We start from the raw sequence: 13,373 nt of genomic DNA on the forward strand, positions 1-13,373 counted from the left end.
AATTGCTGTACAATATGACCTTGTTGCCATCGGATGCACATTCAAAGGTCCTAAAAACTCAACACTGCAAATCTCTCTCTGTTCCCTGCTGTGCCCTGATTCTATTACTGCTGATGAAATCTGGAAATGTACACCCTGGCCCGTCTACTGTTACGAGCCCCAATTCTGACATCCTCTGAGGATTTCTGCTTCACTGATTTCTGCTCTCGTAAAAGCCTGGGTCTTCTGTACGTTAACACTAGAAGCTTTTACCTCAAATGTACACTAGACAAGTTGGGATCTTTTTGTTTCTGTAAAATGGAAAGTGCAGTCCAGGATCTTAAGCACAATACGTTTGTGGATTTGTAACATATCATATGAATTGCAAAAAAAAAATATTATCAAATGTATTTTTTTGCAGTTGGAACATATCATATGAAACGGATGATGTTGTACACAATTGGATGACGTAGTACAGTGTTTTCCAACTCCACAAATGTTGGCTGAAGCCCCGGACAAGAACACTGGACTCAACATGATGATTATTTGACAGGTAGAATCAGGTGTGTGTTTCGGGGCCACAAGAAAAATATGTACTGAAAGACCAGAGGACCGGAGTTGGGGAACACAGATGTTGTACACAAAAAAAAACAGGGACCAGTTTTGGCTCTTGAGCACCACTTTCAAACTACTGGCTGACATTATACAACATTTCTGGAGCATCACTTTAATTATGGGAGAAATGGTGGTGGTAACGCCTTTACGCAAAAAAAATGATATTAATTACCATCAGATTGAAGTCAACTTGGAGTCACGCGATGATATGTTGTGTGGTCCTCCCAGAACCTCTCGGGAAAGCATGCATTTTATTAGGCTACAGATGAACTAAGTTACGATGAACTTCACAGGGTGGTGAAAGTCCACAGTGATGAGGGTGATACTCCTTTCCAATAAATATCGAAGGTCTTATTCTGGTGACATGATGATAGATGCCTGGCTACCATTTGATAATACATTTAAAAAAACATAATAATCTCATCATGTACAGTTGAAGTCGGATGTTTACATACACTTAGGTTGGAGTCATTACAACTCGTTTTTCCCCCACTCCACACATTTCTTGTTAATAACTTAATAAGCTATAGTTTTGGCAAGTCGGGTAGGACATCTACTTTGTGCATGGCACAAGTCATTTTTCCAACAATTGTTTACAGACAGATTATTTCACTGTATCACAATTCCAATGGGTCAGAAGTTTACATACGCTAAGATGACTGTGTCTTTAAACAGCTTGGAAAATTCCAGAAAATTATGTCATGGCTTCAGAAGCTTCTGATAGGCTAATTGATATCATTTGAGTCAATTGGAGGTGTACTTGTGGATGTATTTCAAGACCTACCTTCAAACTCAGTGCCTCTTTGCTTGACATCATGGGAAAATTAAAGGAAATTAGCCAAGACCTCAGAAAAAAAATTGCAGACCTCCCACAAGCCTGGTTCATCCTTGGGAGCAATTTCCAAATGCCTGAAGGTAACACGTTTATCTGTACAAACAATAGTATGCAAGTATAAACACCATGGGACCACACAGCCGTCATACCGCTCAGGAGGGAGACGCATTTTGTCTCCTAGAGATAAACGTATTTGGTGCGAAAAGTGCGAATCAATCCCAGAACAACAGCAAAGGACCTTGTGAAGATGCTGGAGGAAACCGGTGCAAAGGTATCGATATCCACAGTGAAACGAGTCCTACATTTTCATAACCAGCAAGGAAGAAGCCAATGCTCCAAAACCACCATAAAAAAGCCAGCCTACGGTTTGCAACTGCACAATGGGACAAAGAATGTACTTTTTGGAGAAATGTCCTCTCGTCTGATGAAACAAAAATAGAACTGTTTGGTCATAATGACCATCGTTATGTTTGGAGGAAAAAGGGGGATGCTTGCAAGCCGAAGAACACCATCCCAAACGTGAAGCACGGGGGTGGTAGCATCATGTTGTGGGGGTGCTTTGCTGCAGGAGGGACTGGTGCACTTCACAAAATAGATGGCATCATGAGGAGGAATATTATGTGGGAAGCTTGTGGAAGTCTACCCGAAATGTTTGACCCAAGTTAAACAATTTAGAGGCAATGCTACCAAATACTATTGGAGTGTATTTAAACTTCTGACCCACTGGGAATGTGATGAAAGAAATAAAAGCTGAAATAAATCACTCTCTCTACTATTATTGTGACATTTCACATTCTTAAAATTAAGTGGTGATCCTAACTGACCTACGACAGGGAATTTTTACTAGGATTAAATGTCAGAAATTGTGAAAAACTGAGTTTAAATGTATTTGGCTAAGGTGTATGTAAACTTCCAACTTCAAGTGTATCAAGTAATTCACCCACAGAATTGACTGAGTGTGGACTAAACAGGTGTGACCTGGAAAAACGTCCAGAACAGAGTGAGATGTAGGACATTCGTCAACTGCCTATGAGTTCAAGTCAAGTAAATTTCATGAAATCCTCAGAGGTGCACCAAGATAGCCAGAAGCATCTCATAGGCTAGAATGAAATGAAAGGGCACTTATTTGAAGACTACAGAGTTGCAAATACATGGGGCGTATTACATACCAACTGCTATTTCTCTCAACCATGTCATTGTGTGTAGCCTACAGTATAATTGTGGGTGTGTTGGGGGGGAAACCAATTCTGTTCAAACCAAATGGTCAACTAAATGTTTTATATTTTATTATGTTCTATTCTACAATGCATTCAGTAGAAGACAAGTCTTAGTTTTTCATAATTTTTTGGGAAGATTTGATGATCTGACTGATAACAACCAGCATCATGGTCCTCATGGAAAACAGACTATTAATTTGTGAGGATGATATTCCAAGATTAGACCTGGCATGAAGTCACTCACTACATTTCTTCAAAATGTCGAAATTGGAATTGATCTCCATCCAACTAGATCTCACGGTTTCACCAGGTTGACTTTTACCGATTCTGACGTTTATCAACGTTTCTTCAAACGTCAAATTCTATTTCGATGTCAATTTTGAGTCATCTGGCTGCTTCATGCGCATTGTGATGTCAACTCTTAACCTTCACAGACAGAGCCCGTCGAAGAAGGCGTGGTTTGGTGACGCATTGCGACTCGAGCAGAATCGGTTTGCGGGGGAGGCGTGTGTCCCTTTCCCATCCAAAGAGCCTGGAAGCAAACGAGCCGCAAAAGCGACTGGATTTAACGCAACAGCATTGACGCTCCAACAGAATGCCGCCAAAGAATGCATTCTAGCTGGAAATGCAAGGGGGCACCAAACAGGCGCAGTATTTTATTGAAAATCTATATTATGCTTATAATAATCTGAAATATGGCTGAAGTGAAGTCGAGGTGAGTTGCTCTGTTGCTCAGACAACTTGCTCTCAGGAGCTGCGCACTCATCTCCATCCCGTTTTGTCGGATGAAAATAAACGGATAGATAGCCTACACTCGTTTTTGTTCTTCTATCAATCGATAATCACTCAACTGTGGAACCATGTCGATGGGACAGGACGAAAGCTCAGTCCGGGTGGCTTTGAGGTAAGTCTTCAAGCCCTACATTTAATTGCTTTTCATTTGCATAGATGCAACTGTCGGCACAATTACATAGATTCGTCTCAGGCCTTGCATAATTTTTTGGGCCACAGTGTCCAGTCTAGGCGCTTTATGATTTCATAGAAAGATTGTGATACGTTTGTAACCAACAGGTCTATATTTTGATGTCAAATTTGTTGCCATATGATATGATGGTCTTTGAGGACGCCGACTATAGGATAATTCAAACCACTGCATCTATTGTGCGTAGGACAATATGAATTTAGGAATTTGCAGTTGGTAGTTTAAATAAACCACAATCTCAAGGCTTCTGAGTCGTAGAATTACGAAAGAAATGTGTTAGGCCCTACACTGTATCCATGCATGACGCAGCATCATCACACACCTCCAAAAAGAAACTGCAGGGTGCACAAATGGCAAGTGCCGTCGCCCAAATTCCTCACACACCGGTCAAGTAATGGATGATATCAGCCTTGTTTTGTAACGGCTGAACTGTTGGAAAGACAGATCTGGCATTTATAGCTCTTTGGCCCGGTGCCCGAAGTCTCGGGCATCTTTTCAAAAAGAAGACAGTTGAGCGATAGTTGATCAATGAAAGGAGCTTTTAGTCACGGTCTTCAAGGAAGAGACAGCCAACCGTTTCCAAGGCTAGAGAGCTCTGACTGTGAAATGGATTCTGTGAAATGGATTCTTTGTTTACAGTGAAGAAAACATTGCAATGGCCTTATTGAGCTCATAAGCCCACAGAAAGAGTGCAGTAAAGAATGCATTATGTTGTTCATAATTAAAGCTATCATTGGATCCTAAAATCCTTTGTTAGTCCCCTAGCCAGGCTTGTCTTTTTCACATAAAGACAGTTGAATGAATGAGTCATCACAAATCTGTGTTGTTGCTGAATAAGGGCCGCTCCCTACTAGGAGGACACATGCTGAGGTGGCACACTGACAGAAATATCTAGTGGCACAATGGGTAATTTGGCACAAATATAGTACCAGCCTCTCTTTCACTTTGTGTTTGTCTGCCTCCATCTCTCTCTCTCTCTTTATCTCACACATGCACGCACGCACACTGTAATTAAGTGTGAATATTGTGAAGTTAGCCCTATCTTTTAAATGTGTTAATAATGGCTGACACATCCAGCTGACTGATACTGTTAGCTCTATGGTACTTTACAACCACGGTCTCCATAGTAACCAGCCACCAGAAATCACTGAGAGTCTTTTGACCCAGGCTCCATGGTGTGTGTAGGTGCATGTGTACATATGACCCAGGCTCCATCGTGTGTGTGTGTACAATGCCTTGCAAAAGTATTCAAAAGTATTTACTTGTTTTAAAAAACGCACAAAAAAAATAAAACTGAAAAGTGATGTGTGTGTATGTATTCACCCTCTTTGTTATGAATCCCCTAAATAAGATCTGGTGCAACCAATTACCTTCCAAAGTGAAATAATTAGTTAAATAAAGTCCACCTGTCTGCAATCTAAGTGTCACATGATCGGTCACATGATCTCTATATATATATATATGTATGTATGTATGTATGTATATGTGTGTGTATGTATGTATATACAGTGCCTTGCGAAAGTATTCGGCCCCCTTGAACTTTGCGACCTTTTGCCACATTTCAGGCTTCAAACATAAAGATATAAAACTGTATTTTTTTGTGAAGAATCAACAACAAGTGGCACACAATCATGAAGTGGAACGACATTTATTGGATATTTCAAACTTTTTGAACAAATCAAAAACTGAAAAATTGGGCGTGCAAAATCATTCAGCCCCCTTAAGTTAATACTTTGTAGTGCCACCTTTTGCTGCGATTACAGCTGTAAGTCGCTTGGGGTATGTCTCTATCAGTTTTGCACATCGAGAGACTGACATTTTTTCCCATTCCTCCTTGCAAAACAGCTCGAGCTCAGTGAGGTTGGATGGAGAGCATTTGTGAACAGCAGTTTTCAGTTCTTTCCACAGATTCTCGATTGGATTCAGGTCTGGACTTTGACTTGGCCATTCTAACACCTGGATATGTTTATTTTTGAACCATTCCATTGTAGATTTTGCTTTATGTTTTGGATCATTGTCTTGTTGGAAGACAAATCTCCGTCTCAGTCTCAGGTCTTTTGCCGACTCCATCAGGTTTTCTTCCAGAATGGTCCTGTATTTGGCTCGATCCATCTTCCCATCAATTTAACCATCTTCCCTGTCCCTGCTGAAGAAAAGCAGGCCCAAACATGATGCTGCCACCACCATGTTTGACAGTGGGGATAGGGTGTTCAGGGTGATGAGCTGTGTTGCTTTTACGCCAAACATAACGTTTTGCATTGTTGCCAAAAAGTTCAATTTTGGTGTCATCTGACCAGAGCACCTTCTTCCACATGTTTGGTGTGTCTCCCAGGTGGCTTGTGGCAAACTTTAAACAACACTTTTTATGGATATCTTTAAGAAATGGCTTTCTTCTTGCCACTCTTCCATAAAGGCCAGATTTGTGCAATATACGACTGATTGTTGTCCTATGGACAGAGTCTCCCACCTCAGCTTTAGATCTCTGCAGTTCATCCAGAGTGATCATGGGCCTCTTGGCTGCATCTCTGATCAGTCTTCTCCTTGTATGAGCTGAAAGTTTAGAGGGACGGCCAGGTCTTGGTAGACTTGCAGTGGTCTGATACTCCTTCCATTTCAATATTATCGCTTGCACAGTGCTCCTTGGGATGTTTAAAGCTTGGGAAATCTTTTTGTATCCAAATCCGGCTTTAAACTTCTTCACAACAGTATCTCGGACCTGCCTGGTGTGTTCCTTGTTCTTCATGATGCTCTCTGCGCTTTTAACGGACCTCTGAGACTATCACAGTGCAGGTGCATTTATACGGAGACTTGATTACACACAGGTGGATTGTATTTATCATCATTAGTCATTTAGGTCAACATTGGATCATTCAGAGATCCTCACTGAACTTCTGGAGAGAGTTTGCTGCACTGAAAGAAAGTAAAGGGGCTGAATAATTTTGCACGCCCAATTTTTCAGTTTTTGATTTGTTAAAAAAGTTTGAAATATCCAATAAATGTCGTTCCACTTCATGATTGTGTCCCACTTGTTGTTGATTCTTCACAAAAAAATACAGTTTTATATCTTTATGTTTGAAGCCTGAAATGTGGCAAAAGGTCGCAAAGTTCAAGGGGGCCGAATACTTTCGCAAGGCACTGTATGTCCCCATTACCAGTAAAAAGTCATCAAAACCTATTTATTTCACTCACTTGCTGTGCTTTTCGTTGTTCATTAGTTCAGTCTTTTTTTTCTCAACCAGGATTTCTATGTCAAATAACACTATTTTACGTGTCAAATAAGTTTGTTGACCAATCAGGACTGTGATGTGAATATGACTGCACTACACATAATAATTTAACGCGTTCATACATTTTTTACGTAGTTATTACACATCGATACGTATGCTATGATGCTGGTAAACTTGTCTTGCGCACCTACAGTGCTGATCATTAAAAAAATCTAGCTGGCTCATTGATGCAAACAATGTTCTTCCAAAAAAACATAGCAAAACAACATTTGTTTCAGTAGCTATAGATAGATAGCTTGTTAACTATATAGCTAGGTGTCCTCCTCTAAAATAACCCTAATTTACAAGACAGGTCTTATTTCATTAATGGTGGTTGGACCCATCTATGTGAAGCAAGCCACAATAAGGATCAGCCACCGTAGTGGACTTTGCGCTTATCCTTCAAAATAAAAGTATAGCATAATTCTACTATTTGTAATCATTTGCATCACTGTCAATGGCATACTTTTATTTTGAAGGCAAACCGCAAATCCCTCTACTGTGCCTAATCCTTATTGTGGCTAGCTTCACAACACAACACCTGGTCCGGTCGAGCATCACTAGCCAGATGAAGGTAGCTGGCTGCTTATAACGTCAGCTTTGGGCAACAGGTTTAAGTAGCTGGCTAGCTATTTATTTTCATTAACTGAAGTTAAATTTCAACAGGCGAACAACAAGTGGCAACCCAGCTAATACTTACTCACAAGGATTCCTAAATCACGTCTAAGAATAATGAAAATGCCTGCAGTTTCTACTGGTCATTGTTTTCAGGCTGGTCGTATTGGTGCTAGCTAGGTAACAAGCTAAAGCTACCTACCCCAGAAGCTGCTGTCAAACTAAATATGCTTTATTACCAATGCAGTATTGTAAACACAGCATACGTGGCCGCTGTGTGCTTGTATGCAGACTTTTTTGTACAACTTTGACAGTGTTACTGTATCTTTTTTGACACGCAAAGACCCAAACGGCGTTCCATAGTATGTATGTTGTGAAGCTAATATCAGTGACGCTATTACTGTGTAACTCTGGTAGGTCAACATCTGGAAAAATAGCGCACTTGGTAATGTGTACCGGTGCTCGACCAGTCGGCGAGAGCCAACATCACCCACGACAGAGAACGGTTGATTGTCAAGGGCAATGAATTCCATTATCTTGGCTTTAATGGATTTCGCCTTTGAGTTGTCTTTCTGAAACCTTCTTACTCTTTCAAATGACTGCACGACTTGTTGACTGCTCAATCCACACAGCAGACATTGTGGGCTTGGTTAGGAATGCTGTGTTGCATGTGTAGTGCAACATTTTACGTCATGTACCTACGTTATATAGGTATGCACAGTAGCTTTGACGTCGGTTTTTAACATCAGCGTTAAATTAGACCTCAGGCCGATACCGATGTTGGCATTTTTAGCTAATATCGGCTGATTCCGATATGTTCACTGATATACCATGCATCCCCAGTCTGAAGTATTTCCTTTCTACCAATATTAGCCTATAGTTGCTGCAGCAGTATAGGGCAGTTTCAGTGTCAAAATACTAAAGTCAATATGTAAGTCAAGAAAATAAGAACAACTTGCTTCACTCCAGCATTATGTACAGTTTATATACAGAAGTATGTGGACAGCCCTTCAAATGAGTGGATTTGGATATTTCAGCCACACCCGCTACTGACAGGTGTATGAACCTGTTTTTCATGGTTCGGGCTAGGCCCACTTAGTTCCAGTGAGGGAAAATCTTAATGCTATAGCATACAATTACATTTAAGGGGTTTCCGTGCTTCCAACTTTGTGGCTACAGTTTGGGGAAGGCCCTTTTCTGTTTCAGCCTGACAATGCCCACATGCACAAAGCGAGGTCCATACAGAAATTGTTCGTTAAGAGCTTAACTGGCTTGCACAGAGCCCTGCCCTCAAACCCAATTGAACGCCTTTGGGATGAATTGGAATACCGACTGCGAGCCAGGCATCATCACCCAACATCAGTGCCGACCTCACTAATGCTCTTGTGTTTGAATGGAAGCAAGTCCCAACATCTAGTGAAAAGCCTTCCCAGAAGAGTGGAGGGTGTTATAGCAGCAAAGGGGGGACAAATTACATATTAATGTCCATGATTTTGGAATGAGATGTTCGACGAGCACATACTTTTGGACATGTAATGGTATCTGGACGGATGTGTGTGTGTGGGTGGGTGGGTATATTGTGTCACTCCCCCCACCTACAGTAAATACCTCAGTCCTGGTATCTTTGAATAAGACCACTAAGTTGTGTTGTTTCTGGTGTCGCATTAGCAGTATGCGTATGCTGGTTTGTGATGCACATGATATAGTCCAGTCCTATAATTTTGATATGTAATGTAGGCCTAATTATAGTCCTTTCCTTAAGTTCAAATGTCCTGTAACTGAAGTGAAACACTGTGAAGTGTTAGTATATGAGGACCCACTTTCTGGACTGAAGGCTATTTATTTCCGAGGCAGCACATAGCCTACACTTAAACTGAACTTTCCCCAAAATAGACTGTCTCCCACCACTGCATTTCTGGAAGAACTCTGTTCTATGTATCATGACCTCTGAGGTGTCAGCGCATTCTGCCAGTCCAAGACGCATCCACCCAATAGGAAAACTTTGCGATTGCGGACATGTTTATGGAGCAGAATGGAGACCCTCCTACTGTTGTTGAATTGTACTCACATTTTGGGTAATTATACAGTACATTGGTTGGCATGTGTACACCACACCCATGCAAACATTTTGCTCATTTTCTCTCTCGTTCTTTCTCTCTTGCTCACCCCCCCTCTCTCTCTTTCTCTTCTCTGTCATTATCTCTCTCTTTTTCCCCCCATCCCTCCCTCCTCTCTCTGAACTAAAGTGACCATAAGTAGCTCTACGTATGTAGTACAAATAATATTTGCATTATATTTATATATTTGCACAATTAAAAAAAATTTTTCTTTCATAATTTGATATACTTGGATGTGTAGTATCAGTGTTTGTTGCTGGCATGTCATGCCTAAGTTTGCTAATCTTTCCGATGGAAAAAAATCATGAAAGCGGTTGGCAATATCAGTCGGTTTTGTCATGAATGAGTCATCTGATTCAACGAATGATGGAGCTGAGTTTGCCTTTTTTCCCAACATTTCATTGAAGGTGCTCAAAAGCTTTTTATCTTCATTATTTATGTAATTTAGCTTTGTTTCATAGTGTAGTTATTTTTTTAAATTCAGTTTAGTCGCATGATTTCTCAATTTGTAGTATGTTTGCCAATCGCTTGTACTGCCAGACTTATTTGCCATTCCTTTTGCCTCATCCCTCACAACCATACCATTTTTAAATTTCTCATCAATCCACTGGGATTTAACAGTTTTTACAGTCATGTTCTTAATGGGTGCATGCTTATTAGTAACTAGGATAAGCAATTTCATAAATGTGTCAAGTGCAGCATCTGTTTGCTCCTCATTACACACCACGGACCAACAAATGTTCTTTACATCAACAACATAGGAATAACTAACTTATTGTTTAACATTTATACACTATATTAGGCCCAGCCTTTGGAACTTTGGTTTTGCTAGATAGGGCTACGATATTGTGATCAATACATCCGATGAATCTGGATACTGCTTTCAAGCACATTTCTGCAGCATTAGTAAATATGTGATTAATACACATTGATGATTTCATTGCTGTGTGTGTAACTACCCTGGTAGGTTGACTGATAATCTGAACCAGGTTGCAGGCACTGGTTACAGTTTGAAGCTTTTTCTTGAGTGGGCAGCTTGATGAAGCCAGTTCAAATTTAAATCACACAGAAAATATACCTCTGTTCATATCACATACATTACAAGCATTTCACACATATTATCCAGATACTGACTGTTAGCACTTGAATATAAACACCTCCACCACTGGCATTTCTGTATTTTCTGTAAATGTTATAACCTTGTATTGCTATCACTGTATTATCAAAGGTATTGCCTAAGTGAGTTTCAGAGATAGTCACATTACGAATGTTGTCTGTGACTAGCAGTTAACAGGCTAATTTGAACCACTTTTCTGCAATGCTTGCTTGTTTTCATTGCTTTACTAGGAAGCTTATCAGAAGTAGATATTCTTATGTTATTTGTGTTAGTGCAGGGTGAGCTGCACACAGTGGACGTCCTATTATGGAAAGGGAAAAGGGAAAGGGGGATACCTAGTCAGTTGTACAACTGAATGCATTCAACTGAAATGTGTCTTTCCGCATTTAACCCAACCCCTCTGAATCCGTGAGGTGCGGAAGGCTGCCATAATCGACATCTTCAGCGACCGGGGAACAGTGGGTTAACTGCCTTGCTCAGGGGCTGAACGACCGATTTTTACCTTGTCAGCTCGGGGATTCGATTCTAGGGCACACTGCCTCAGTGCTAACAGCATAAATCTGGTTCATAGACACATGATTGCTACATACAATAGCTGTAAGATCGGCAGATGCATTCAGGGCAGTTAGAGGGACGTAAATTAGGTTCCTTACATTGTGTCTACCAATGCCCCTGGTATAATGTACATTTGCTAAAGCATTATGATGACTCCGCTATCACGTTTTAAGGTAATACCCAGATGCAGACAACGTCGAATTAACAACAGTTTATTATTCCAACAGGGGCAGGCAAAAGACAGGTCCAGGACAGGCAGGGGTCAGTAATCTGGATAGGTGGGGAAAAGGTACAGGACGGCAGGGAGCCTCAGGGTCAGGGCAAGCAGAAAAGGTCAAAACCGGGAAAACAACTAGAAAACAAAAACAATCGCGAGACAGGACAGAGGGGAAAACGCTGGTAGGCTTGACGAAACAAAACGAACTGGCAACAGAGAACACAGGTATAAATACACAGGGGATAATGGGAAGATGGGTGACACCTGGGTGGGTGGAGATAATCAGAAAGACAGGTGAAACAGATCAGGGTGTGACATCAGCAACACAATTATATGGATTAACTGAGTAGGGCTTGGGTCATTGATAAGTTATTGTCTCAACGCAGCCTTATAATGCTGTGAAAGGATCCAGGAACACAAATTATTGGGGTGGATTTCATCCTCCTTTATAAAATGTGTTTTGTTTCCAAAAGGTATCAAAGTTGTCAACAAAAGTTACACACATTGAGCTGCAATAATCACGTAGCCAGTTGTGAAGAGAGGGAATCCCGCTAAAGCGTTCAATGCCCCCCGATTCAGAGAGGGTATAGGGCCAGATATGACGGCTATTTTATTAGTGTCTAGCAGACAGTCAATCAGCTCTTTGAAATCCAGTTTCAACTCTTCAGAGCTGCCCTTCATGATATCATTAAAACCAACATGGACTACGATAGAATCAACGTCCATGTCCTAGCATAGTACATTCGGGAGCAGCTTAGTAATGTCATTTACTTCAGCTCCGGGGTAGGACATTGTTTTTGCACCAGGAACAGTCACACTTCTTAACATGGAGCTGCCCAAAATCACGGCTGGCGAAAAGGTTGAGGGAATCGGCACACTCCCACGCTTCACAGGATGGTGCAGGCCTCCGACAGATGGAGAAGCCCCGCTCGATCCAGAGCAGGGATGGAAGGTTGCCGACATCGTCTTCGAAATCGTAGGGGAAGGAGTAGGAGTAGGAGTAGGCACAATGGCCACAGACACAGGTAACCCCAGCGACGAAGGTGCAGGAAGATCAGGCTCCATGGCGGCGAAGCTATTCGTTGCTGGTATCCGCTCCGGGCCTCTCATTGGGAGTGTAGGCTACTTTGCGGCAGGCTGCTGTCTTCGGCTTCCACGGCCCGTGACATGCAACCGTCGTTGATTGCCATGCTCTTTTTGCTGTGCTCTTTCGACTTAGTATTGTGGAGTAACTACAATGTTGTTGATCCATCCTCAGTTTTCTCCTTTCACAGCCATTAAACTCTGTAACTATTTTAAAGTCACCATTGGCCTCATGGTGAAATCCCTGTGCGGTTTTCCTTGGCAACCCATACTTCTATGGCAACAAGGTAAACAACGTCCTCTCAGGGTGTTAATTCTGGAAAAATTATAGGTTCGAGACATTTCACTGGGACAGTGAAGCGTGCTATGAATATGGGAGCAAATACTTTACTTTTTACAACTTTATTACGCAAATGAATTTGTCCCAATCCTTTCGGTCCACTAAAATGGGGGGAACTATGTATAAAAGTGCGGTAATTAAAAATTAAAAAATATATGGATGATGCTGACAGTCTGCATTTTAACCTCATGGTCATTGTTTGATTTCAAATCCAATCTTTTGTAGTACAGTCACTGAAAAAATGTCAGTCTCTCGATGTGCAAAACTGATAGAGACATACCCCAAGCGACTTACAGCTGTAATCGCAGCAAAAGGTGGCGCTACAAAGTATTAACTTAAGGGGGCTGAATAATTTTGCACGCCCAATTTTTCCGTTTTTGATTTGTTAAAAAAGTTTTAAATATCCAATAAATGTCGTTCCACTTCATGATTGTG

At 41.2% G+C, this 13,373-nt stretch overlaps 1 protein-coding gene across 7 annotated transcripts in view; it reads left to right on the forward strand.

Annotated features, from left to right (window-relative positions):
- The first annotated feature begins 3,135 nt into the window (after positions 1–3,135).
- The window catches only part of LOC109889634 (kinesin-like protein KIF21A), a 57,173-nt gene continuing 46,935 nt past the window's right edge, over positions 3,136–13,373 (forward strand). For 4 of the 7 annotated variants that reach the window (XM_020481205.2, XM_031823140.1, XM_031823139.1 and 1 more), the window contains exon 1: positions 3,136–3,550. In XM_020481205.2, coding sequence (XP_020336794.1) covers positions 3,507–3,550 — 44 coding nt within the window. In that variant the 5' untranslated portion in view covers positions 3,136–3,506. The remainder of the gene's footprint in view (positions 3,551–13,373) is intronic. The other 3 variants (XM_031823138.1, XM_031823142.1, XM_031823143.1) reach the window with 2 other exon arrangements.

This window comes from Oncorhynchus kisutch, linkage group LG4 (genome assembly GCF_002021735.2).
Source record: "Oncorhynchus kisutch isolate 150728-3 linkage group LG4, Okis_V2, whole genome shotgun sequence".
Lineage (NCBI taxonomy): Eukaryota > Metazoa > Chordata > Actinopteri > Salmoniformes > Salmonidae > Oncorhynchus > Oncorhynchus kisutch.